This window comes from Phycodurus eques, chromosome 1 (assembly GCF_024500275.1).
Source record: "Phycodurus eques isolate BA_2022a chromosome 1, UOR_Pequ_1.1, whole genome shotgun sequence".
Classification (NCBI taxonomy): Eukaryota; Metazoa; Chordata; class Actinopteri; order Syngnathiformes; family Syngnathidae; genus Phycodurus; species Phycodurus eques.
The window spans coordinates 44,489,529-44,517,221 of record NC_084525.1 but is presented as its reverse complement, the minus strand read 5'-3'; the positions used below and the strand labels follow the sequence as shown (position 1 = coordinate 44,517,221).

The 27,693-nt window shown below is 42.6% G+C and overlaps 1 protein-coding gene across 1 annotated transcript in view; it reads right to left on the bottom strand.

Moving 5' to 3' along the window:
- The window catches only part of itpr3 (inositol 1,4,5-trisphosphate receptor, type 3), a 218,530-nt gene that overhangs the window by 142,934 nt on the left and 47,903 nt on the right, over positions 1–27,693 (bottom strand). Inside the window, exons 6-14 of the mRNA XM_061693945.1 lie at positions 23,321–23,419; positions 23,140–23,223; positions 19,958–20,104; positions 19,740–19,835; positions 8,569–8,613; positions 8,364–8,506; positions 8,180–8,279; positions 6,061–6,221; positions 5,850–5,991 (exon numbers count right to left, since the gene is read on the bottom strand). Coding sequence (XP_061549929.1) covers positions 5,850–5,991; positions 6,061–6,221; positions 8,180–8,279; positions 8,364–8,506; positions 8,569–8,613; positions 19,740–19,835; positions 19,958–20,104; positions 23,140–23,223; positions 23,321–23,419 — 1,017 coding nt within the window. The remainder of the gene's footprint in view (positions 1–5,849; positions 5,992–6,060; positions 6,222–8,179; positions 8,280–8,363; positions 8,507–8,568; positions 8,614–19,739; positions 19,836–19,957; positions 20,105–23,139; positions 23,224–23,320; positions 23,420–27,693) is intronic.

Below are 27,693 nucleotides of genomic sequence, written 5' to 3'. Positions count from 1 at the left end.
AGCCACCTTCAACTGCTAAAGCTAAAACAAGAAACCAAATTAGTAGTTGTCCGGCAAGAACTACAGGAAGCCCGCCTACTAATTGCCAACCGCCGACAGTACTTAAAAGGGCCACCACTTTCGGACAAAACGGGTGAGCCCTCAACTTTCAGTCGCCCGGCAAGGCTCGATGAGCCCTCGCCGACCTTGGGTCACGAGGCCCCCGGGGAATTGTCAAGGGTTCCTGCCACTGTGCCTGGCCCCACTCCTTATTTGGCAACACCAACTCAAGAGCCTACCACGCCAGTTGCAGCTGACCTCTTGGAGTCCCTTGTCCTGGCGCCTCTACAGGTATGACCTTAAAAGACTCAGACAAACTTGCACGCAATATTCCGAGATCGAAACCTAAACCTGACGGATCCCATGACACGGCAGCATACCTTAAATACTTTTTTTTTTTTACCTTAAACGATTTCCATTTGCTATCACTGAGGTCATGTCAAGGTCACGTCTAGTCGAGAAGTGAATAGACTAATTGAACGACAACTAGCACATGTATTGTCGGACTATCAAGCCCTCTGTCAGGCTTTGTCCGGTGAATTTGACGACCTGGAAGTCGTAACTGGCTTACCGCTCTTACTGTTAAACAAGGGAGCCTCGAAATGCCACAGGCCACTACTGTCGCTTGCGCAAAGTGTATTTCGGGTTTCTAAACAAACCGAACATGGAAGAAGACGTACATTTCAAGACGCTTTTTGTTGAAAACCTGCACCCAAATTTTAAACACCAATTGGGAGTGGCAGCAGGTCCCCGCACGTTGTCCAGCTCACAACTGTGCGATTTGGCCGCTAAATGCAGAAAAAGATCAACACGAAGCTATTGGATCATAATATTTTTGGGTTGAGCTATCACAATAATGACTCGCGCCAAGACTTTGAAAGTTTGCCGGTAAAAACGGACTCCCGGTCCTGTCCGCCCGAAAACGACAAACTCAAGAGGTCAAAACGATAACGCCTTGCGACAAATAAACCTCAACAGTAACCAACCAGTTCCTGTGACGCACCGAATGACTCCGGCAACTTGCAAAGCAAAAAAGACAAACAGCCATTTCAGCGTCTTCTAGGTAATCTAACCGTTAATAACACGTCGGAAAAGTTTTACTTGACAACCACACTTGACGCACTTGTCGACACCTCGGCCAACTTCACAATAATGTCCGAGGATGTGTTCGACCAACTTCGGGACAAATTGCGACATGGGAATCGGAGCCTCAACTCCGACACTGCGTTGTAACGATACAACCCTTCGCCTTAGTAAACACCCAACTAAACTCTGTCTTATCGTTACATTGGACAATTGGGCCATATACGGTGGTCCACCATGTCTTTGTGTCCCCTATCGAAAGAATACCTCTTCTCATTGGGCAAGACCTACTAAGTCGTTTCATGCCATTGATTGACTATAAGCGGCGCAAAATTTGGGCGCAAATGCGACGGCCCTTGCCAAGGTCACCACACACTAGAGAAACCGTCCAGAGCTACGCCCTGAGTCTCCTTGATGCGGCGCCTCTACAACAACCATGTCCAGATGATGAACTTACAAAAGGGGGGACCACACCGGTGACATGTCCACCAGGAGGCGCTCGTAACACTGGGCCTTCCCTCAACGTTGTGAGTCCACTCGACCTCCTAGTAAATAGCAAGGTTCCGCCTTTCAAAACACGTGGAATTGACCACCAATTAATCTATTGCGCTAACATTCATTGTGTCTTTGCTACTTAGCTGGCTCCCTCAGTGGCCGCCAAGTCATTTCACTTCTTTTGTGACATTTACACATTCAACAGCACAGAACATGTAGGCTCTGTCACCCATCTTCTTTGGCGTCCCAACCTGGCCTTGAAAAGTGCAACTTTGTGCCATTAGCCCCACCCTGCCCACCCTTTTGTCTCCCTGGCAACGCCTTGGACCCGTCTCTATCTACGTGTGATGTACACTTCCTTCCATGCTGGTTCCCAGCCTCTCTTTTCTCTTCTGCGTTGCTCATGATGTCAACGGTCCCTGCTTTTCGTTTCATCTTTCTGTGGCTCACCTTGGCGGCCACTCTTTCAATTCTTCCTTCCTGCGCACCGCGAAAGGTTGCAAGTCTCCTCATGACTTGCACAGCATGATTGGGAGAAGGAAGTGACGACTGTTGAATAATGGAACATGGTCATCCCCCCCTAGTGGTGATTAGAGACACTGCCTGTGGATATTAAAATGACGAAGAATTCCCACGCTTGCAACAAGCTAAACAAAGCATGAATATTTTAAATGTATACCTGGATGTCTATGTCATTAATGTGTCAGGTTACAAGTCCGGCTACGAGACTTTGAGAACTGCTCCTCTTGATTTGAAGCCAAACAGTATGAAATTATGTTGTATTGAACAATAAGTAGTTGATTTGCCAAGACTAAAATATAAACAATCATTCTATATGCTTGATCTGTAAGAGTTTGGAATCTTTTTTTTTTTTTTTAATATGCAGAGTCTCAACCCCGGACCACGACGGCGGCGGTGTCCGAAGCCTGCCATGTGGCTTTGATCTGTTTTCCCAGCCTTGATCTGTCCACGGGGCCCCCAGGAGGTCACTTCTGGCATTCCTAACAGTTACGCCTGCAGTTGAGAGCAAAGATAGGGCCCGCAACAAGTTCAAATGGCAGGAAAAGTTACGCGCGCACCCCCAACGTGACAACTTTCTTTTTGCATCTCCTTTGATTTTACTTTTTGTGCATCTTTTTCTTCAACTAAACCTGCCTCCGTTGCTCCTGAGACCAGACCCGGCGACCTACGTCTTGAGTGAACATTGCAGTGATTACTAGAAAGTACAGATTGGTGCATAGTAATCTGGGGTTTAAGTTAGCGACCTCACACGAGTCCCAACTTTACTCTCCCTCACTATGATTTGACTCATTTCACGCTCACATTACGAGTTCTGTAATTCACCCTATTTCTTCTTTACGAACGTTTATCTGTATCTTGTGTTTTGTAGTACTCTTTCTGCATTGTTCCCTGTAGATTTGATTACATTTTCTATAAAAATCCACTTCCTGTTGTGCTTTGTGTGTGTTTGAGTGAAATGTCAAAACTGCAGTAATCAAGAACTATTAATTTTTATTAACGTAGCGAGCCTTCTAAGTACTGAGATTGATCGAGTTTTTTCGTCACTTTTCCTAAATTTTATGAATATAAAAAGACGTGGTGCCCTATACGAGACAAAGATAGTTTGATTGTCACGTTAGACATACGTCAAACTACTCCGGATGTAAACGTATTCGTTCACTTTCCGACGTATTTGTATAACTAATTACGCTTTTATCCAAAACCAATGTACGCTATAAAAGCAACACCCACAATTTGTTAATGAACATGAAAATATCTATGTTTAAATACTGTGACAGCAGTGTGATAGGTCAAGACTGAGGATGCGCAGACATGCCTTTAAGGGCAGTCCTCTAGAAAATGTAAGGTTATGTATTTGCTATGATTTATAAGAACAGAGAGTACAAGGCTAAAAAGTCACTCAGTCGTGCCCCTGGAGACAGTCTGTCGAGAGATTGGATTGCCACATGACAATGGGTGAGTTTCAAATGAATTGTTAGCTTGAAAACATTATGACGATCCATCCATCCATCCATTTTCTTCCGCTTATCCGAGGTCGGGTCGCAGAGGCAGTAGCTTTAGCATGGAAGCCCAGATTTCCTTCCTGGAAGCCCAGACTCTGCTTCCTCATGAGAATGTGTGTCGATGGAATTAAGGAGGTCTTTGAAGTATTCTCCCCACCGACTCACAACATCCCGAGTTGAGGTCAGCAGTGCCCCATCTCCATATTACACAGTGTTGATGGTGCACTGGTTCCTCCTTCTGAGATGCCGGATGGTGGACCAGAATTTCCTGGAAGCCGTCCGGAAGATGTTCTCCATGACCTCACCAAACTCCTCCCATGTCCGAGTTTTTGCCTCAGCGACCAGCAAAGCTGCCAGCCAGCCAGTACCCATCCCACATGCCAAAAAGGCCCGATAGGACTCCTTCTTCACCTAAACAGAATCCATCACTACTGGTGTCACCCAAAGCAGGGGGGGGGGCCCCGGTGACCCGTGTCCGGGCAAGGGAAACTGATCTCCATTTCTGTTATTCATCATAAGGGTTTTTGGAGCCATGCTTTGTCTCATCCCTCACCTAGGAGCTGTTTGCCATGGGTGACCCTACCAGTGGCGTGAAGCCTCACACAACTTAGCTTCTAGGATCATTGGGACCCACAAATCCACCACGATAAGGAGCAGCATTAATGTGAATAGAATGTGAACGGGTTTTTTTTCATTGTCCCCAATACCTATGTATAATGCGCACTATTGACTTTTGACAATTTTTGGGTGGAAAATAAATGTGCATTATTCATGAGAAATGAGGGTATTTGCCCAGTTCTCGAATTCTCTTTTTTTGTGTGTGGAGATAACCCAATTTAATGTTTAAGATCATCATATATATATAATTTTTTTTAAGAAGTTCACATCAATCAGAAAGTTCACATCAATCAGGAGCCCCGCTATTTGTTTGTTGTTTCTTGTCATTCTTTCTCATATGATGTTTGTTTTCCCTCGTGTGGACCCACTGTCGACTATTTACAGCAATTTGGCCGTGACATTCATAGAAGGAGAATGTCGGTGGTTGATGGTTGTGCCATTTTGGCAGCATGCTTGCAATACCACCGTTTCTGATGAGAGGAATGCCAGCGCTGTTCGACTGTCACGCTCGACAGCCACCGAGTGCTTGTTATGTTTGCTCCTTGATGGGCAGCATTTTTGCAACAGTCCTATTTTGTCCAGTGGAAATGTTAGCACTGGTGGACTGACTGTGGTGGTGGCCTACAACAGGATGGATGGAGAGAGAGTGAGCGCTTAAGAGTGGGGCGGATCTGGAGTTTTTGGTTGTCCTTAAAGGTGCTATCCATTTTCTGTACCGTTTATCCTCACTATGGTCGCGGGTGTGCTGAAGCCTATGCCAGCTATCTTGGGGCGTGAGGTGGGGTACACCCTTAACTGGTAGCCAGCCAATCGCAGGGCACATATCAACAAACATCCATTCACACTCACATTCACACCTACGGGCAATTTAAAGTCTTCAATTAACTCTACCATGTACTGTATGTTTTTGGGATGTGGGAGGAAACCGGAGTACCTGGAGAAAACCCACACAGGCACGGGAAGAACATGCAAACTCCACATAGGCTAAGCCGGATTTGAACCTGGGTCCTCAGAACTGTGAGGTGGATGTGCTAACCAGTCGGCCGCAATGCCGCCTCATTTATTATTGTTTTTATTAAAATTGGAAAAGATTAGATTCGCTGTCTCTGGCTCTGGTAGTGTTTTCAAACAAACCTGCTATTATTATTCACCCAGAAAGTGACAAGAGTCCCATCCCCCATCTATATTGTTTTTTTTTATTTTTATAGTATTTCCTTTTCATTTATAATGGGTGACGTCATAATGGGTAAAAACAGTTTGCTAAAAAAGACATTGTCTTACAGTTGTTAGAGCATATCTACTTTTAAATTATATTTCTTATACTGTAAGCTGTTTTAATTGTTTTTATTATCCCTTTGTTTTAAATGTTTGTAAGCTGTTTTTTCTTTGTTTTTTTAATGCTTTTAACCATGTAAAGCACACTGAGTTACCTTGTGTGTGAAATGTGTCAAATATTCCTGTATGTGAAAGAACATTTCAACAAAAGGATTTGAAGGGGGAAAAAATGAAAAGAAAAAAATAAAAGAAATTTAAAGGTTCCACTTGGATGTTTGGTCCAGCAGAGATTCTGTGTGAGATATTATTCTTCACCTGCTTGAGGATGTTCTGCTCCCTCATCAGCTTCTGCCTCTCACGGTTGGCTTTGGTCATGGTGACGTCCAACACTGGCTGGCCGCTGTTGATGGTGTCTGCCACGAAGAAGACTACGTCCTCTAGCAGCTTGATGGCAAAGCTGTCAAAGGAGAAGGTGAGTGCGTTGACAGAAGATTCACATGTGACATCCATACGCCAAGAGTCTCACCGGCGGTCGTTCTGGCTAATGAAACCCCGACTGAACTGATCTACCACCGTGCTCAACATGGCGCTCGCATCGTTGGCAAAGTCTAGATCCCGAATCTCCATCACGGGAACCGAGACGATGGCGAAGGCTTCCTTGTCCTCTTTGGTGGGACATGTTCCTAACTGCAAGAAGGACAACATTAACCATCTACATCAGGGATGGGAAAACCTTTGTGTTTAATGACAGTCTTTCATAGACAAATATAGAGGTACAAATCAGAGAAGAAAATATTGCATTTGTTCCCATTTTTTCTTCTACAGGCAAGCATAGAGGTGCAAAACAGAAAAATAATGCAGATTATTGAATTGATTCCCCTGCTTTTTCTTCTCTTGTTTAGTAGGTGAGGTGCAAAAACAGCTAATTTTGCTCTTTTTACTATTCTTTGGAAGGCAAATGTGGTGATGCAAACTTGCAAGAATAAAATAAATTTTCTTTTCACGCTTTTTTATGACATTGTTTAGTAGGCAAAGACAGAGACGCAAATCTGAGAAAACTAACAAATGTACTTGACAACAGACACACACCCCTGGACTCAATTGCCTGATGTGGGGCCACTCCGTAATTTCTATAAAGAACTCTCAGTGTAATTGGTGTACCAAGAAATCGTGCATCGACAAAGGTTCTGCGTTGTTTTCGATTGAAATGCGGTATTTTTTAAATGAATTTGTTTGTAATTAATTAATCGTGAATAATGCATTAAAGTCACACCCATAATTTAAAGTCCTCCACCCTCGCTATCTTTTCTCCCTGCAGCCTCAAAATTCTCCCTCGACCCCTCATTCATGTACATATATTCTGTTTTACTTCGAGTAATCTTCATGCCTCTCCTTTCCAACGCTTGTCTCCACCGTTCTATTCATTTATTTTTTTTAAACAGTACTGTTCAGCTGCATGGCCATGCAGAATGGTGGCTCTGCATCCCTTTTGTGCTGGAACAGTTTTGCTGTGCAGCAGGGGAGTTTGAAATACTCCTTCTGCTTATTTTTTAATTTCTTAATTATTCTGACATTTATTGAAAATGCAGCCGGACAGAAAAGGGTTTTCGGGGACAGACAGAGGGGACAGACCAGACAAGGGGAACAGGGGTGAGAAGCACAGCTGAACAATAGTTAGACAGTCCACCTATTTGACCACAAGTAATGTTACAACAGTCAAATCGTGTTCATAATTGTGGATGAGGTGGGGGGGACACACAACAACTAACAAATAGAACAAGAAAATGGGAGCACAGGACATGATGTGAGAAATAAGCAAGAAAGTGCTAGTGATGAGTGGTGCGGTGGAATGCTTTTTATACTGTCTAAACATCTGTAAGAACCTGTGAGTTGATCTATTAATATAACCCGTGTTATTATTAGTGGTTCCACCACAAGCAATTAAAGCCTATAGTGTGTCTATGGAACTTATTAGTGAATGAACACCATATCACATGCATGTTAGTCAACTGGTGTACGGAGTTGCTGAGCCGGGATATTGAGTAAGGGTGGGCCCGGTCCCCTCCATCTGTAAGGGGGGACCAAGCCAGTGACGCCATCCCGTGGGGGACACAGCCAGGGGGACGCCACCCACTCCCCAGGTTACTAGACAACCGCCCCGCCCCCCCACGCCTCCACCTTCCTAAATGTTCCTCCACCTGCTCCCTACTTTCACTACAGATCACAATGTCATCTGCGAACATCATGGTCCATGGGGATTCCTGTCTAACCTCACTGTTCGCATATCCACCACCACTGCAAACAGAAAGTGGCTCAGGGCTGATCCCTGATGCAGTCCCACCTCCACCTTAAACTCCTCTGTCACACCTACAGCACACCTCACCACTGTTCTGCTGCCCTCATACATGTTCTGTACTATTCTAACATACGTCTCTGCCACTCCAGACTTCCTCATGCAGTACCACAGTTCCTCTTTGGGTACGGTGTCATAGGCTTTCTCTAGCTATACAAAGAATAACTAAGAATGAAATTAATTCTTGCAAATTAAACTTTGAGATATTTCTCTGGTTTGACAACACATTTCCTATCCTGCATCATCTGTCCTTGAACCTGCTCAGCTGTCAATCAAAGAGAGATGGACCAACCATGAGTCTGATGGGTCTCTCCTCATCAACATCGATGGGGACGTTGGTGCTTTGGATCCATGTGTTGGTGCAGAGGTGCCTCAAGCGGACAAACGAATTCCTGGAAGACGCGTTTTAGAGTCTCCTATTAACATTGAAAGTGCTGGTGTTTTACTGTGAAATGCTAGCAGGAAGCAGCCAGTACCGCGGAACGAAGGAATCAGTCTTCTGTAGCGTGGTGGGGTCCAACTCGAAGAGCGAGGATATGTCGTTGCCATGCGCCATGGCCACCAGCTTGTACTTGATCCTTTCACCATGCGAACGCTTGCTGCTGCGACTGCCTTCCATCTGCATGTAGGTGAAACGTCAGGCTAAGGGTCCTTCAAAAATCCATTCAGTCACCAACTCACCAAGGAGGAAATCTCTGCACTGTCGCCTCGGTAACCGGGATTCTCCTGGAAGAACAAGAGAAAAAATATATTGTTATTCTTTGACATTTTGTTGACTTAAAATCATATAATCAAATCAAGTATGTATCTCATATACACACACACAATCACACATACACACTGTATATATGCTGGCACGGTGGTCAACTGGTTAGCACACCTGCTTCACAGTTCTGAGGACCGGGGTTCAAATCCCGGCCTCGCCTGTGTAGAGTTTGCATGTTCTCCCCGTGCCTGCGTGGGTTTTCTCTGGGTACTCCGGTTTCCTCCCACATCCCCCAAAAATTGATTGAGAGTCTAAATTGCCCGTAGGTGTGAATGTGAGTGTGAATGCTTGCTTGTTTATATGTGCCCTGCGATTGTCTGGTAACCAGTTCATGGTGTACCATTCTAGCAGCTCTATTTTTTTTTTCCTTTGAAACAAATTGAGAGTTTCCTTGGCAGTATGTTTTGGATCATTATCCTGTTGAAACATCCACCCTTGTTTCATTTTCATCGTCCTCGTAGATGGCAGCAGATTTTTGTCAAAAATGTCTCGGTACATTTGCCCATTCAGCCTTCCTTCAATAATGCATAGTTTACCAGTACCATTTGCTGAAAAGCAGCCCGGCAACATCATGTTCGCACCTCCGAACTTCACTGTTGGTATGGTGTTTTTTTGGGTGATGTGCAGTGCCATTTCTCCTCCAAATGTGGTGTGCATTATGGCATTATGGCACTATGGCACAATGCCATCGTTATGTTTTACAACAATTAGTTTGCGATGGTCTTGAGACAGCTCTCTGCTCTTACCCATCATGAAATGTGTCTTGACTCACACCTTGGCAGAGACATTTTTGTAGGCCATCAATTAGGACTGAGCCAGCTGATATTAATTTGCACTGACAAGGGGCTGGATAGCTGTTTGATTATTGATAGATTTTAAGTGTTTTCTTGGCTTTCCATGCCTTTTTGCACCTCCCTTTCTTCATGTGTTCAATACTTTTTTCCTGTGTCATTTCACATTTTTACACAAAACTTAATTTCTGAGCGCATTTGTTCTACTTTGTATGTATGGATTACTTGGGGTGTTTCCAACATCTGGTGAAATTTTCAGGTCAATCGCACCTTTGTAAGTATATATAGTGAGACAAAATGGTGACGTGTTAAATACTTAAGTCAGCCGCTGTATAAATATAAACAAATCGGGAGACCAAGATGGCGCCTACCAGTGTGGTCGCCTCGGTAGCGCGCTCTCGAGTATTGTTTTTGTTTTTGTGTTTTTCGTCCGTCTTTGGAGACCTTACACGACTCACTTACAAAAGGGGAGACCTGCTAACCATCAAGGAGGCGACTCCGGACTTTCTGTCACCAACTTTCGCAAATCCGCTCAGTTTTTTCCCCGAGTTACTCACCGGAGCGGCATCCGCGGTTTTCGGAACATGGAGACGGAAACGGCGCCACAGAGGGAAGCGTGGCGGCATTCAGGTGAAACTCCGCAAGAGAGGATACAGATTGCCGTTTCCGTCGATCCACCTCGCGAATGTACGCTCCCTACCCAACAAAATGGACAAGCTTCATCTTCTGTTAAAGACCAGTAAAGACTTCGGCCGTACCGCCGCCATGTGATTCACGGAGACCTGGCTTTGCGACGCTGTACCCGATGGCGCCGTCATGATTCCCGGCTTCCATACTCATCGAGCGGACCGCGACATGGAATCATCGGGGAAAACAAAGGGCGGCGGGATATGCTTCTATATCAACAGAAAATGGTGTACGGATGTCACGGAGCTCAGCACACACTGCAGCCCGCATTTGGAGTCGCTGTTTTTGAACTGTAAGCCATTGTGAGTTCGCATCATTCATCCTGGCTGGAGTCTACATTCCGCCTCAAGCTAACACATACACCGCATTGCTAACGCTCGCCGAACAAGTCAACGAAATTGAAAAAAAACACCCGGACTCACCCCTCATTATTCTCTGGGACTTTAGCAAAGATAAACTAGACCACGAACCCCCTAAATATAAGCAGCACATCGACTGTCCTACCAGGGAAAATAACATTTTAGACCACTGCTCCACTACGGTAAAAAACGCATACCGTGCTATACCTCGTGCAGCCCTGGGCCCGTCTGATCACTGCTTAATTCACTTAATACCGACGTACAGGCAAGAACTTAAATGCGCGAAGCCTATAGTGAAAAAGTGGACCAATGAAGCAAAGATGGAACTTCAGAGCTGCTTAGACTGCACAGACTGGAGTGTCTTTGAAAATTCAGCTGGCAGCCTGGATGAATATACGGACACTGTTACATCCTATATCAGTTTCTGTGAAGATGTGTGTGTACCAACAAAATCATTTCGCACATTCAACAACAACAAGCCGTGGTTCACTGCTAAACCTAGGCAGCTTCGCCTAGCTAAGGAGGATGCATATCAGAGCGGGGACAGGGCCCTGTATAATCGAGCTCGAAACCAGCTGACTAAAGAAATTAACATTGCAAAGAGGAACTATGCAGCAAAGTTGGAAAAACAGTTTAGCGCTAACGACTCTAAATCAGTCTGGCACGCATTCCAATCGCTGACAAATTACAAGCGACGATCGCCCCAAGTACAGAACAATAGCACACTAGCCAAAGACTTGAATACCTTCTACTGCAGATTTGAAAAGGACAGTTTCACACCCCACATCCACCCCACAGTTTCACACCCCTGACTTCTGCGTTAACCATCCATGAACAGGATGTGAGACGCATCTTCAAACAACAAAAGATTAACAAAGCGGCAGGCCCAGACCATGTGTCTCCGTCCTGCCTCAAAGTCTGTGCGGACCAGCTCGCGCCAGTCTTCACTCAGATCGTCAATAGATCTCTGGAACTGTGTGAAGTACCATCCTGTTTCAAACGCTCCACCATCATTCCAGTCCCCAAGAAACCTGCAATCTCGGGTCTAAATGACTACAGGCCTGTCGCTTTGACATCTGTGGTCATGAAGTCCTTTGAACGTCTCGTGCTGGACCACCTCAAGAGTGTCACAGGTCCCCTGCTGGACCCCCTGCAGTTTGCCTACCAAGCAAACAGGTCTGCGGATGATGCAGTCAACATGGGACTGCACTTCATCCTAGAACACCTCGACAGTGCAGGGACCTACGCGAGGATCCTGTTCGTGGACCTCAGCTCAGCATTCAACACCATCATCCCTGAACTCCTTTCATCCAAGCTTCTCCAGCTCAGCGTCTCGCCTGCCATCTGCCAGTGGATTTACAGCTTTATGACGGGCAGGACACAGCAGGTGAGGCTGGGGGAGGCCACCTCATCCACACGCAGCATCAGCACTGGGGCGCCCCAAGGTTGTGTCCTCTCTCCGCTGCTCTTCTCTCTCTACTCTCTGCACCTCAGCGCACCACACTGTCAACCTCCTGAAGTTTGCAGATGACACCACTGTCATCGGCCTCATCAAGGACGGTGACGAGTCTGCATATCGACAGGAAGCGGAGCGGCTGGAGCTGTGGTGCGGCCGACACAACCTGGAGCTGAACGCGCTCAATACTGTAGAGATGATCGTGGACTTCAGGAGGCATCCTTCGCCACAGCTGCCCCTCACGTTGTCCAGCTGCCTTGTGTCAACCGTCGAAACCTTCAAGTTCCTAGGAATTACAGTCTCTCAGGACCTGAAGTGGGCGACCAACATCAATTCCGTCCTCAAAAAGGCCCAGCAGAGGATGTACTTCCTGCGGCTTCTGAGAAAGCACGGCCTGTCACCGGAGCTGCTGAGACAGTTCTACCCAGCGGTCATCGAATCAGTCCTGTGTTCTTCCATTACAGTCTGGTTTGGTGCTGCTACAAATAAGGACAAACTCCGACTGGAATGGACAATCAAAACTGCTGAAAGGATTGTCGGTACCCCCCTACCCTCCCTTGAGGACTTGCACGCTGCCAGAACTAAGACAAGGGCGTGCAAAATCCTCTCGGACCCTCCACATCCCGGTCACCAGCTCTTTTAGAGCCTTCCCTCAGGTAGGCGCTATCGATCAATGCAAACTAGAACTAGCAGACATTCCAACAGCTACTTCCCTCTTGCGATCAACTTCTTAAACACCAAACCTACAATTTCATTACAACATGCTGGCAATTTTCTGACTTAAGTTTGTTGTCACATTTCTGTGGGGCCAATTATGTATTACTCGTGCACTCACTGTATTTGTCTCGCCATGCTGCACTATTTGCATATACTGGCCACTCATGCCAGAGTAGCATCTGCTCCATTTGCACACTGATTGAGGAGTATCTGCAACATTTGCATAACCAACATTGTCCCAGACTATCGCACTACTCGTCACTTTAAACCGCATACACTCCTTGAAGTCTCGCCGCCCTTTGCACAATGGTCATTGCACCTGACTATTGCAATATTAGTCATTCGAACTGCTCTAAGTGCTCGAGGACTCTGCATCTTTTTGCACAATTGTCCAAAAAAACAAAAACAAAAAATGTACCGGCATTCCCAGATAACTAGCAGCCCTATACTGCTCAGTGACTGTTTTTTTTTTTTTTTTTTTGTCAATGTCTTTCTGTCTCCAAAGTGTTCTGTAAATTGACTGTCTGTTGTCGTACTAGAGCGGCTCCAACTACCGGAGACAAATTCCTTGTGTGTTTTTTGGGCATACTTGGCAAATAAAGATGATTCTGATTCAGATTCTGAGAAGCTTCATCATGCAAGAAGACGACTCAAAACACACTGCCAACACAACAAAGGACTTCATCAGGGGGAAAAAGTGGAAAGTCTTAGACTGGCCAAGTAGATTACCGGACCTTAACGAAAGAGAGCTTGCGTTTTACCTCCTGAAGAGGAGACAGAATGGAGAAACCCCCAGAAACAAACAAGTGTATGTGTGGGTTTTCTCCGGGTATTCCGGTTTCCTCCAACATCCCAAAAACATGCATGGTAGTTTAATTATCCATAGGTGCGAATGGTTGTTTGTTTTCATGTGTGCCCTGCGATGTACTGGCTACCAGTTCATGGTGTACCCTGCCTCTCACCCAGAGTCATCTGGGATAGGCTCCAGCACGCCCGCAACCATCGTGAGGATAAGGGGTACGGAAAATGAATGAATGAATGTTTCAATACTTTTTTTCACTTTAAAAGTGGGTGGCTTCAAACAAAAGGTGTTCTGTCCTGAGTTGTTTAACACATTTAGATGAAAATAACATTAAATGAAAGCTCGAATTCTGAACTTCTGTCTCATGTTCATCTTTTGATCTGAAACCCAAATGTCTTCAGTATACAACAAAAACAAAGGAATTGACATTGCCATTCCAATAGTTTTGGAGGGGACTGTATATATGCAAGCACATAATTAAAGTACAAAATTATTGTTTTTATAAAGTTTTTTTTCATGGCCTAAAACGCCCAATAGAATAGAAATGCAAAATCTATGGAAAGAACCAAAACTCAAGGTTCACAAAAGAAGCCCATGGAACCTTCAAGATTTTAAGACTGCTTGTGTGGAGGAATGGGTCAAAATCACACCAGAGCAATGCATAGGACTAGTTTCTCCATACAGGAGGTGTCTTGAAGAAGTCATTCCACACAAAGGCTTTTGTACAAAATATTAAATAACTACCAGTTGGCAATTGTGACAATAGTTATTTTAGTCACTCTGTGTGTATATGTATATATATATATATATATATATATATATATGTGTGTGTGTGTGTGTGTGTGTGTGTGTGTGTGTGTGTGTGTGCATGTGTGTGTGTATACAACCCCAATTTCAATGAAGTTGGGACATTCTGTTAAACAAATAAAAACATAATACAATGATTTGCAAATCATCTTCAACCTATATTTCATCGAATACACTACAAAGACAAGATATTTACTGTTCAAACTGATAAATTTTATTGTTTTCAGCAAATAATCATTAACTTTGAATTTTATGGCTGCAACATGTTCCAAAAACACCACTGTGTTACATCACCTTTACTTTTAACAACATTCAATAAACGTTTGGGAACTGAGGACACTAATTGCTGAAGCTTTGTAGGTAGAATTCTTTCCTATTCTTGCTTGATGTACAGCTTCAGCTGTTCAACAGTCCGGGGACTCTGTTGTCGTATTTTACGCTAAATAATGCGCCACACAATGGGAGAGAGGTCTGGACTGCAGGCAGGCCAGTCTAGTACCCGCACTCTTTTACTACAAAGCCACGCTGTTGTAACATGTGCAGAGTGTGGTTTGGCATTTTTTTACTGAAATAAGCAGGGGCATCCATGAAAAAGACGTTGCTTGGATGGCAGCATATGTTTCTCCAAAACCTGTATGTACCTTTCAGCATTAATGGTGCCTTCACGGATCTGTAAGTTACCCATGCCATTGGCACTAACACAGCCCCATACCATCACAGATGCTGGCTTTTGAACTTTGCGTCCATAACAGGTGGTTATTTTCCTCTTTGGCTCGGAGGACACGACATGCACAATTTCCAAAAACAATTTGAAATGTGGACTTGTCGGACCACAGAATACTTCCACTTTGCATCAGTCCATCTTAGATAAGTTCGGGCCCAGAGAAGACGGCGGCGTTTCTGGGTGTTGTTGTTAAATGGCTTTTGCTTTGCATAGTAGAGTTTCATGTTGCACTTACGGATGTAGGCCCTAACTGAATTTTCAAAGACACCCCAGTCTGTGCAGTCAAAAGGCAAAACATCAATTAGACATCATCTTATCAAAAAGAACCGATTTTCTACAACAACAGTTAAGATACACTAACTTTGAGTACAATAATAAATCATGGACATTTCTTGTGAACCAACTTCAGCGCAACAAAGAAAAGTCATTAATTACAGCCATTCAAGATACACAGTCACCAATACAAATTAATTATAGCAGCTTATAGGCATCTTCGAACAACCCAGACCAAACATAAATTGAAATTTGTATTAAGGATCTAAACACACCTTAATTAAATACAGAAATTCAAGACAGTCTTGATGTTCCTTTAACTATCACAGAATTACATAACGCATTAAAAAATATGCAATCAGGACGAGCGCCTGCCCCGGACGGAATCTCCGTCGAATTCATTAAACATTTCTGGCCATTACTAGCACCTCTATTTTTTCAGAACAGTCAAGGAGATGAACGATAAACGTAAAAAAAAGTAGCCATATGAACACAGCTTCAATTAAATCATTACTAAAGTCAGGTAAAGACCACACTCCCCCGGCTAACGATCAGCCCTTATCACTGATTAATGTAGATAGAGATTATCTCGAAAGCCCTCACAGAGAAACTTGAAAAGGTACTCCCGTCATTAATCCACTATGACCAGACAGGTTTCATAAAAGGTAGAAGTTCCACAAATAATGTCAGACATCTATTCAATTTAATAAGCATGTCACAGCGTAAAAATCTAAATGCAATCATTATGTCACTTGACGCAGAGAAAGCTTTCGATAAAGTTAACTGGGCTTTCCTGTTTGTAGTACTTTGTAAATTTGGCTTTGGAGACTCATTGATAGATCATTATACATTATACTCGCCGAAAGCGACAGTCACTACAAATAGGTTTACATCACAAAGTTTTGCTTTACAAAGAGGAATCAGACAAGGATATCCACTCTCACCAATGCTATTTGCAATATTCATCGAACCTCTTGCTGCTGCTATACGTCAGAATGCTAATATTAAAGGTATCTGCTCGCCAGTGACAGAAAACAAAATCAATCTGTATGCTGATGATATTATTCTTTATTGACAGGAACCCAAGTCTTCAGGAAGTCTTCAATATCATTAAAACATTTTCACAAATATCAGATTACTCTATCAACTGGACATAATCAACAATACTCCCAATAACAGCAAAGTCATGGAATCCTGCAGAACAAATTCCAGATTACCCCATTCCTATAGGAAACATTAAGTATTCATGAACTAATATTTCGCCAAAACTCACAGAGCTAAGCAATCTAAATTACACACCACTTCTAGAAGAAATCTCATCTGATTTGAACCGCTGGAATAACTCGCCTATATCATTACTGTGAAGAATAGCTACAATAAAAATTCAAACCTTACCTCAAATAAATTATTTATTTTCAATGATCCCATTTAAACCCACATTTAAATGGTTTCAAACCTTAGATTCTGTTGTAATAAATTTTTATTCAAAAACTAACAAAAATATAATTAGTCTATCCACTCTTCAGAAAAGTAAACAGGAGGGAGGCCTAAATGCTTCCAATGTTAAACACTATTATTTAGCTAACCAATTACAATACCTCATCAGATGGTTGCACCACAATGAGGAGTATGATTCTTAGCTAGACTTGGGACAAATAGACTGAAACAACATCAAACTTCTATTTATTTCCACGCCTTAAATGCCATAAATGCTTCAAGAACCCAATAATCGCATCCACCTTAACGGCTTGGTGAAAAAGTTTAGAACCTACAGGATCTCAATTAGCTCCCAGTATGCTCTCCCCAATCTGGCACTATCCAGACTTCGAAATTAACAATATACCCCTTTATTTTAGGAGATGGGAACAAAATGGAATTGAACAACTACAACAACTATTTAACGATAATATTTTAAGGACACGTGATGAACTGTTCCAAGAATTCCAAATAACAGGCGGAAACTTTCCTCAATACAATAAATTAAAAGCAGCAATAATAAATAAATAAAAAAATACCAACACTCCAGAGCACCTATGAACCGCCGGAGTTTGTTAAGCAAGAAAAATGTTCATGCTATATGGGAATGCACACCAATTCAATGCTTTTGATCTTCGGTTACACAGAAACTGTCTTTTATTTGGAACTGCAGAATTCCACTTTCCCCAAGATTGTGCATACTTGGCGACTTAAACACAATCGACCTCCCGAATAAATATTAACTATCATTACTCGTCGTGTTAGCTACTGCTAAGAAAACAACTCTGTTAAACTGGAAAAACAATCACACAAATCACTGGCTAAAACTCATCACAGAATATATTGTGGAACGAAAAAATCAATTACATGTATACGTAGATAGCTGGTCACCCTTCCTCAACATGCTAAATCTGGATTCTTGATTCCTTTGCCGGAGTAGTGTGCCTTCTGACAATAACAAGACTATTTTGTAAGTATAAAAGTCAACCCTTGACTTCTGTATTTTTTGCTATTGAGGTTGGTGTTGTTTTATTATTATTCTATTTGTCATTCACTTTATTTCTTCTAATTAATTTATGTACTTGTGTTTTTTTTTCTCACACTTTAGACCTATTTGCATGGTGAAAGGACACATGCATGTCGTGGGGATCTTCTCTTCTTAACCCTGTGTCTGTGGTTCCGGCGTCTGTGGGAGTGGGACTTTCATTACTACTTCACGATCTCGGGAAAATGTCTTGCGAACCAAAAGGGGGGAAAAAAAGGGAAAAATTCACATCGCACTTCCTTCCCAAAGGAGCTTTGTCCGTAAACTCCCCCACACCCAAAAGGGTAGTGTCGGGAAGTTGGCAGGTGCTTCCTGCGGTACACGCTTGGCGGCGCGGCGGTGAAGTTCGGTACGCCTCGCACACTTCGTGGTGAGAGGTGGGGCTCCCGGGCTGAGCCAGATCTTCGGCGTGCAAGAAGCAGAGAGAGCGAGAGCACAGGAGAAAGGAGCTTCGGCCTTTTATGCGCCGCAGAGAGACAAGCCGCCCCCTTTGACCAAACGGAAAGCAGACCGCGCCTCTAGGATCGCATTTAATTTTAGGCTGATTTTTGGCTTAAAACCAGTGGAATAAAATTACATTAATTCCCAACAATGTCATACGTGCACTGTTTAATCTATGCAATCAGTGTTTCAACCTTACATGGTGGCTAATAACATTTACTGTTTGTTTGTATAACATTTCTGTGTTTGTTTTGAGATCAACACAAGCATATTCAGTTGGCAAACAAATTTAACCAGCAGACATTCAAATTTGGATAAATACCATCACTTATGACATTGGTGTGGTGGTAGAGACTGGGGGCATTCATACAATGTTCTTAAAATATGAAAGCAGAAAAATTCGGTGAGATCATGTTGCAGGATCTTTCAATAGCCAGTCGGTGTCGCTAGTGCTACACCAGACCAGAAGGGCCAAATGGTCCTGCAGAGAAACGTCTTTGTTGGTGAGCCTTGTCAGACCGGCTGGGGGTGAAAGTTAATTAACTTAGCGTCCGAATGAGAAACCAATGTCCTGTGCCTCTCCTTTGATGATGAGATTCTTCAGACTGGCTCAGGCCTCCCTTAGATGTCTGTACACACAGACGGGCCCAGCAGGGCGGCAGAGGCAAGTATGCAGGACAGTCAGAGATTGGGTTCCTGGGTGCCATTTGTTACGTCCGGGCATACTCATTACAGAGTATATACAGTATATATAAAGTAAATACTGTTTTATAATAAAATTTAAAACTATATTTATTATCTTATTTGAACTTATGGCTAGAAAGCAAAGCATGATAGTCTCTGAAGTGCAGGGGTGCAGTGAGTGAATGGGAAGACTGCCAACAGCCTCTCACAATATCCACTCTCCTTTATTCTCGCCCGTTTCCTCTCTTCTTGGCAATCACTCCTGTATATTTTAATTTGAAAATAATACTTTATTTAGTTCTTTATGATCACATTTCTTTTATTTGAATTATTGTCTTTTATGTTTTATGTACACTTTGTTACAGCTGTGGTTGCTGTTAAAGTGCTATAAAAATAAAGTGGAGTTGAGATAAGCTTTATTCAAATATCACTCTCTACTATTCTATCTGTTTACAGTCGTGTGGCCGATAAGAGAAGAGATGATTGTCACTTGTTTTTTTGTGACACAGTTTGGGATCTTGCATGTGAGAAAATTCTTTGTGGTTGCTGCTGTTTACAGTTTCAATCATGTAAAAAGTGTATAGGGTTGTTGATTTTGTATTTTGTATATTCAAAATAAAACATGTTACAATGCTTTAGGTGTGTGTAATTGATCACTTTCTTTTAGCAAGATGGTGATAATACTTATAACCGTGATGATTCAGGTAATGATAGTCCTCAAATGAGTAGTGTGGACTCTCACCAAATTGCAATAGCAACATATTTGCAAAAAAAAAAAAAGATTATTTCTAATCATTGATTGTGTGCGGTTGCTATGGTTTTACCTCCGCTGCCAAATAGTTTCCAGTGGCAAGGTGCTTGAAGCGGTACAAGCTGTTCCAGTGTCCCGCCCCTCCGCGACATGGGTCATGATGGACAACCTGGAGAAGCAATCGGCACACAGGAAGAGGAAATAACTCTCACCTGTCACAGGATCACAGTGGTACTACAAGACTTAACGAGTTACCAGAGAGTACTTTCAAAACAAAGCGAATTTTCCTACCTCAACTTCCCACAGAGCGTTGGAGCTGGTAGCCGATGTGGCCGACTGTCTCAACGTCGTGCGCAGGAAAACGTGAAGTTTGTTCTTGTACTCGTCGCACGTCAGAAATTTTTCCTGCTCAGCGTGAAACAAACGCACCACATCGCCCTGGGAGACACAAGGGTGTCCTGTGAAGATTCTCGGTAGCTTTGTCCACATCCACTTTGCATAATGCTGATATCTGAATTTAGGTAAGAAAGAAACCTTTCACTGCGACCCACCCAACCTTAGTTACTGATGATAAACCTGACAACCGTTCAATGTGATGCTGTCTGCACTACCTTTAAAAATAACATCCAATGATTGTCCAAAGTCTTTTTCAAGACAGAAGCAGGTAGAATGCCTATCTATCAAAGTCAGACAGAGAAAACAAATAAAGATGCTACGCTAACATAGCAAACACATCACAGAGGAAAAGTGAAAAAGCGACACTGCTATGCTACATTTACACTATGTTCCAGGCAGGCACGGCAGCCACGTTTACCTGGTACATAGTACATTGTAGGATTTTAGCCATTTTTCTTTCTGTTTTCAAATCTTGCAGAATTTTTTCACGGACCATCACAGCATCCGTGACAGTCAGTAGGAGGAACGGGCTGCTGAGTACCAGAGCACACTGCGGTCCAGCGCGTGATCAGCCAACATTCCATTTTGCCCCATCGTGTTCTGACGGGGTCCCTCTCATTTCGGGACACACCATGATTGAAGGTGACAAAACAGCTACCATACATTCTACTTTGCTGTGAAAACTGACTAAATGTGGCAGAACATGACATAACTTGAAAGAATGATGAGATTCCCGGGAAATACTGTACCCTACCGTATTTTCACGACCATAAGGCACACTTAAAAGTCTTACATTTTCTCCAAAATGGATGGCGCGCCTTATAATGTGGCGCGCCTAATGTGTGCACCGAGTTTCAAAATCTGTAAATGTTGTTGTGTGACTTTAATGAGCGCTCCGCTTGACTGACTGGGAGCATTTCCTGCCGACACGCTGCTTATATAGAGGAAGGCGGAGGTGACTGAGCACAGCATGCGGACGTAAAGGGGGAAGGGTGTGCGTGACAGAGGATGCTAAAGACACGCCCCCTGTAAGTATATAGTTCCGGTATGTGCATCGGTTTGGCTAAGGACCCCCGAAAATGGGCCAGGAGAAGCGTCTCCAGAGTCACCATTCGACTGAGTGCAATAACTCGGAGCTTGCCGTCATTACGGGAGGCTTGACGAACTGCTGGACATCCGTGTAAACAGGGAGTTCAAAGTGAAGTTGTGAGTGGCGTGGGAGCCATGAATGACAGATGGCAAGCGCTGCCTTTTTAAAAACATTGTTTTAGTGTACATGCATGCGACCGTATGTTTTAAGCTAGCGTATGTTTTACCATGCCTGCGCCCAATAATACGGTCCGCCTTATGTATGTGTTAAATACAGAAATAGACCCCGCAACTTAGACTGCGTCTTTTAATACGGTGCGCCTTATGGTCGTGAAAATACGGTACTTATGCACTATGGACTGTCTTGTTACGCCCTATTATGTAGTGACCCGTTTTACTGCACTCAGCCAGTTTACTACAGCCAGCTAAGTTTCAAATCCACACTTCGACTGTCGTAGCAGATTTTTGGGACAGTTGAAAAATCTAACAAGGCAACCACGACAATCACGGCCTGTTACATTTGCCTTTCCCATTGTCACGTCCATCTCATTTTGTCCACGGTGGCCTGAAACATGATTGTTGTTGCTCCTCAGAACATAATGTAAATATAGAATGAGCTCTCAATTGACTATTACAATCAGTCAAAAGGAAAAAGTAATAGACCCATACAACTGCTGGAGTACTCAGCGAGCTTTGTTAGTTTAGCTGACTAAGCCCTCACATCAATTGCATAACAACTTAACAAGGACATTGATTTGGATCTTGTGTGACTGCTGTGGTGTATTTGAGCCCATCTGTTTATAATGTTTGACAATACAGAACAATAAGTGAACATTTAGGTATGTTACTAAAATTTTCAAAGTAGTTTATAAGAATTGGATAAGGATTAAGGATTTTATGACACTTTTTATGTCGACAATTTGTGCCAAGCTTGTGATCATAACCTTGATTCTTTGGTAGAGAAATGACTGGATGTTAGTCTTACTAGTTGAAAATTAGATGTTTAAACAGTGCCCGATGACAGTTGGGATAGGCTCCAGCACGCCCGCGACCCTAGTGAGGAGACGCGGTTCAGAAAATGGATGGATGGATGGATGTTTAAACACGCCATTTTCAGATTTTTTCAATGGCGTCCACTCGAGCCATCTCAATTTTAAGGGTCAAACTGAGAGCAATTGCATTGCCAGAATTACTCCAAACTCGAAGCCAAAATCGAGGAACATTTTAGAACCAAGAAAATCTCAACCAAATTGAAAAACTCAAAAATGAGATGGTAAAATAATTTCCCAACGTCGTCATCTGAAAAAGAACAAGTACAACACAGTTTGGTAGACTTCTGCTAATTTCACGCATCGTCTTTCCGGCACAGCGAAATGGAAAGAAAACGGCAGCCATTTTTCTGGATTTAGTAAGATAACTAGAACGTGTAGACTGCCACCTTAACTTCTCTCACTAGCCACTGTCAGATTTTACTGCCATATGCTTTTCACTTGGGATGAAAAGGTAGTGTTGTTTGTTAACTATCCTAATCATTGAAAAATAAAAAGGAATAGGCATTTTCAAACACTGCAACCGGGAGCACTGAGCTAGCCTCATTAGTTTAACTGGTTAAGGCCTCACTTTAGTAGCATAACATTACAGTTTTTGATAGCATAGCATTATTTTACAAAGGATAAAATATATTGGTTACCTTGGAGCAGACAAATAGATTCAAATGCTGAGGATGGCATAGCTTTATGCAGAGCCCGCATAAACTGGCTTAGTTTTAAGTTTTTAAAACTGAAAAAAAATAAAAAATCATTCACCATAATTACTTTTTAAAAGAGCAAACTAAATACAAAATGTAAAAAGTCCGAAAACATATCATTGAATTTAACTGAGTGCTGCCAGGAACGTGTTTGACCGGAATGCTGCGCTCTTACTGACCTGTCTACATGTGAGGGGTGTGGCTTTGTGAAAGGTAAACTGTGATTGGTGATGTGACTCACGCCTTTAAGCACTTCGTCCCTGTGGTCACTGAACATCATGAATAAGTTGATCTTCCAGCTGGTGTTGCAGTTGACAGAGTTGACCTACAGGAGGCATGCAGACACACATACACACGTACACACAGTCAGAGGAGGCACCGTGTGTGCGTTAAGGGTGACTCGGCTGAAGTGGAGCTCACACCTCCTTACAGCCCGGGTGGTCGCTCAGCTCGTAGTTTGACGCGTGAAGTGGCTGACTCGCGTTGACCGGGTTCAAGATCACTTTGTCTCCCACCACGACCTAGAGGTACCAAAACATGCAGGTACATCTCAATAAATTAGAAAAGTGTCAAAAGCTTTATTTAGTAGTTCAATTCAAAAAGTGAAATTCATATTATAGAAATGTTCTACACACAGAGTGAAATATTTCACGAAGTTTAATATGTATAATGTAGATGATTATAGCTTACAGCAAATGAAAACCAAAAATTCATCATATCTAGAAATTACAATATTACAAAATAATCAAGAAACAAAGTCAGTGATTTTTTTAATGTAGAAATTAAGCAGGAATTTGCACTCTAAAATTGATTTTTTTCAAGTGTTTAATGAATCTATATAATGTACAGGTAGGAATACTCAAATCAAGTTTTCCACCATATTCTTATTTATTGCGATGTACTGTACCTGTATTACTAACCCAAATTCCAATGAAATTGGAACATTGTGTAAAATGTAAATGAAAACAGAATACAATGATTTGCAAATCCTTTTCAACCTTTAATCAACTGAATACACTACAAAGACAAGCTATTTAATGTTCAAACAAATGCACATTATTGTTTTTTGCAAACATTCTCTCATTTTGAATTAGATGCCTGCAACATGTTCCCAAAAACCTGGGATGGGGGCAACAAAGGACTAGGAAAGTGGGAAAAAAAACCTGTGTGGAACATTCCACAGGTGAACAGGTTAATTGGAAGCAGGTGAGTGTCATCAATGACTATAAAATGAGCAAGCCCGAAAGGCTCAGACGTTCACAAGCAAGAATGGGGCAAGGTTCACCACATTGTGAACAATTGCGTGTGCAAAGAGTCCAACAATTTAAACAATGTTTCTCAACGTACAATTGCAAGGAATTTAGGGATTTCGTCATCTAGAGTCCATAATATCGTCAAAAGATTCAGAGAATCTGGAGAAATCTCTGCACATAAGCAGCAAGGCCGAAAACCAACATTGACTGCCCCTGACCCCTCTATCCCTTATTGCATTAAAAACCGGCATCGTGTCAAGGATATTGCCACGTGGGCTCAGGAACACTTCAGAAAACCGTTCAGAAAGCCATTAAGGTGGATGCAATTATTGGGTTCTTGAAGCATTTATGGCGTTTAAGACTTGTGGAAATAAATGGGAGTTTTGGGAGTTTGATGTTCTTGCAGTCTATTTGTTCCAATTCTAGCCAAGAATCATACTCCTCATTGTGGTGCAACCATTTGATAAGGTATTGTAATTGGTTAGCTAAATAATAGTGTTTAACGTTGGGAGCATTTAGGCCTCCCTCCTGTTTATTTTTCTATATATATATATATTAATGTGATATGGTTTTGCCATTTAATTGGTTTGTGCTTGAACAATGGTCCTTTGTTTCAGGGAAGATAAGAGTGTCGGGGTGTGCAGCTTGAAAGCTCCCAGTAGGGTGCGCATGTGGAGGCCACAGGGAACATCTGTCGGAGATAACAGTGGCTACAAAGCGTTGCTGTAAACTTTATGAGAAGCAAGAAATGTTGAGACAGTGTCAGGGACCAGAGGCAAACGGCCATCATTGTGCATAGCAACGATGACGTCAATGGAACCTGGACCAATCAGACAAAGACCATTCCACTTCCTCTTTGAAACATTGTATAAGTCTGGGGCAGGAACAGATAGCTCTGTTCAGTCTACACTATGTCTGCTGAGGATAAGATAAGCGTAGCTGCTCACCCGGAGCTCTGAAATATGTATAGAATCCTCTGTCATGAATACATTTGTTGGCTTTTAACACGTCGTTATAATTGTAGTTCTTTCACGACAACGAACATGCATGGAACCTCGAGTCTTAATAGGTGATTTCAAAACACAGGTTCCTTTAAACGATGACATCCCGACGTGATCCTGGAAGGACATTAGATAAAAGGACAGAGGAGTGGACAGGGATTCAGTTGGACTGCAATCTCCCCGGTGCACCGACAGAAAGAGGTGAGCAGAAACCTGTTTGATTATATCACCAATTCTGTACATTGGAAATTGTGAAATTTGGGAGATTTGTGGTACAATTGTTTCATTGTCAATAGTTACTAAAACGTTGTGTTGTTAATTGTTGTGTTAATTTGAAGTCAGGGTAACAGAGGGCCTGACTGGTCAGGGTAACAGAGGACCTGGGAAAAGTAGGGTAACAAGGTGCCTACTACTCCCGTCATAGGCTGACTTGAAATTGGACGCGGTTTCATACTGCGACGTTTCAGTAGACGGGGATTTTGGGACCCCCAAAAACCGATTTAGAATAAGATGAGTGTGCCACCAAAACCCTGGGGTATGAATTGGACAGTCGATTGTCGAGGTAATGACTGCAATATGTATCAGAGTGATTACCAGAAGTCATTGGAGGATTTGTGGATTGAAATAGAAGGTCAGTTGTTGGCTGGCATTGAAAGAAACAAGCAGAATTTAGAAGTGTGTGGGCAAAGTGGAAAAAGGAAAAGTTGGACACTGCAGGGTGGATGGAGAAAAGAGATTTGAATAAGAAAATAGAAGAGAATGAAAATTGAGGAGAAATGTGAGATTTGTGCGGTGTTCACTGCCATGGCAGCTGTTCGGCGAAAAAGAGCGACAAATTGACCCACTATAATCCAATTACGGACCTTCCCAAAAGCGGCCCCCCAGTGACTTCCCTTTATCCGGCTTTGTCGGTCGAGGGAGCCGCTCAAATGACAGACCAAGAAGTAAAACTCCCACCAATCCCGGACGAGCACCCAGTGAACAAGGTGGGTTAATATATCAAGAATTGTCTTTAAAATATCTTGAGTTTTTACAGAAACGGCTGCCCGGACTGGCTGCTGGTGGTGAAATGTGGATCCAGGCGCTGAAAAAGTTGACGGACAGCATGAGCCTGACGTGTGGTGACATAGTGAGATTGTTTCGCGCCTGTTGCATTTTGGTTCATTAATCGGATGATATTTTGACACGGTCTGGTCTGAATAATGTCAAACCTGAAATTGTATTTGCCCCTTTTGCTCCTCCAGTGTTTGCGGTCATCCGTGACATGTTCCCGTGCTCCTCACCAACGGTGCCGAAGCTCCCGGACTTCAAACCTCTCATGGATTCCAGTTCTCATTTCGAAAATTGACAATAACAAGGACCATTGAATTGAAAAATAATAATAATAATAATAATAAATGAATAAATAATTTGAAGAGAAGTGAGATAAAGAAATAGCAGCAGCTATCAGATGGGAAGTAGAAGCACAAAAAAGGTCAGTTAGATGATAAGCAAAGATTGTTTATAAGAAATAAAGACAATGAGACCCAACAGGAACGCAGACAACAGGGAGAGGCACCTGAGGCCACTGCTCCTCTCTGTGGAGGAGCAGTGACTCTACTCTGAGGTCCTCAGAGGAACATGGGAATCGAGCAGCCGCGAGAGAATTCAAGATCAACGAATCCATGGTTCGAAAGTGGAGGAAGCAGAAAAACGCCGGCATCACTGCTGAACAGCCCGCCGGCAACGAGACTGACTCCGACAATGACGAGAGAGAACCCGGCATGTTTGATAGAGAACTTGCCCAGCTGTTCATTTCGGATACAGAAGATGAGGACTTTGATGGATTTGTGGATGAGGATTGATAAAAAAATAACCTGAGTGCATTGTTAAATACTTCAATAAAGTACAACCGAACTCAGTTTTGCTCCCGTTGCCTTTTTAAAAACATACCCTAGTATGCATGCTACACCGTATGTTTTAAGCTGGCGTATGTTTTACTATGCCTGCGCCCAATAATACGGTGTACATTATGTATGTGTTAAATACAGAAATAGAACCCGTAACTGAGACTGCGCCTTTTAATACGGTGGGCCTTATGGTCGCGAAAATACGGTATACATACATACATTTATATATATATATATATATATATATATGTATATGTATATATATATATATATATATATATATATATATATATATATATGTGTATATGTATATATATATATATATATATATATATATATATATATATATATATATATATATATATGTATATATACATATACACATACATATATATAAATATATATATATATATATATATATATATATATATATATATATATATATATATATATATATATATATATATATTACAAGATGGGGCCTACCAGTGTGGTCGCCTCGGTAACGCGCTCTCTCGTATTGTTTTTGTTTTTGTGTTTTTTGTCAGTCTTTGGAGACCTTACACGACTCACTTACACAAGGGGAGACCTGCTAACCATCAAGGAGGCTACTCCGGACTTTCTGTCACCAAATTTCGCAAATCCGCTCAGT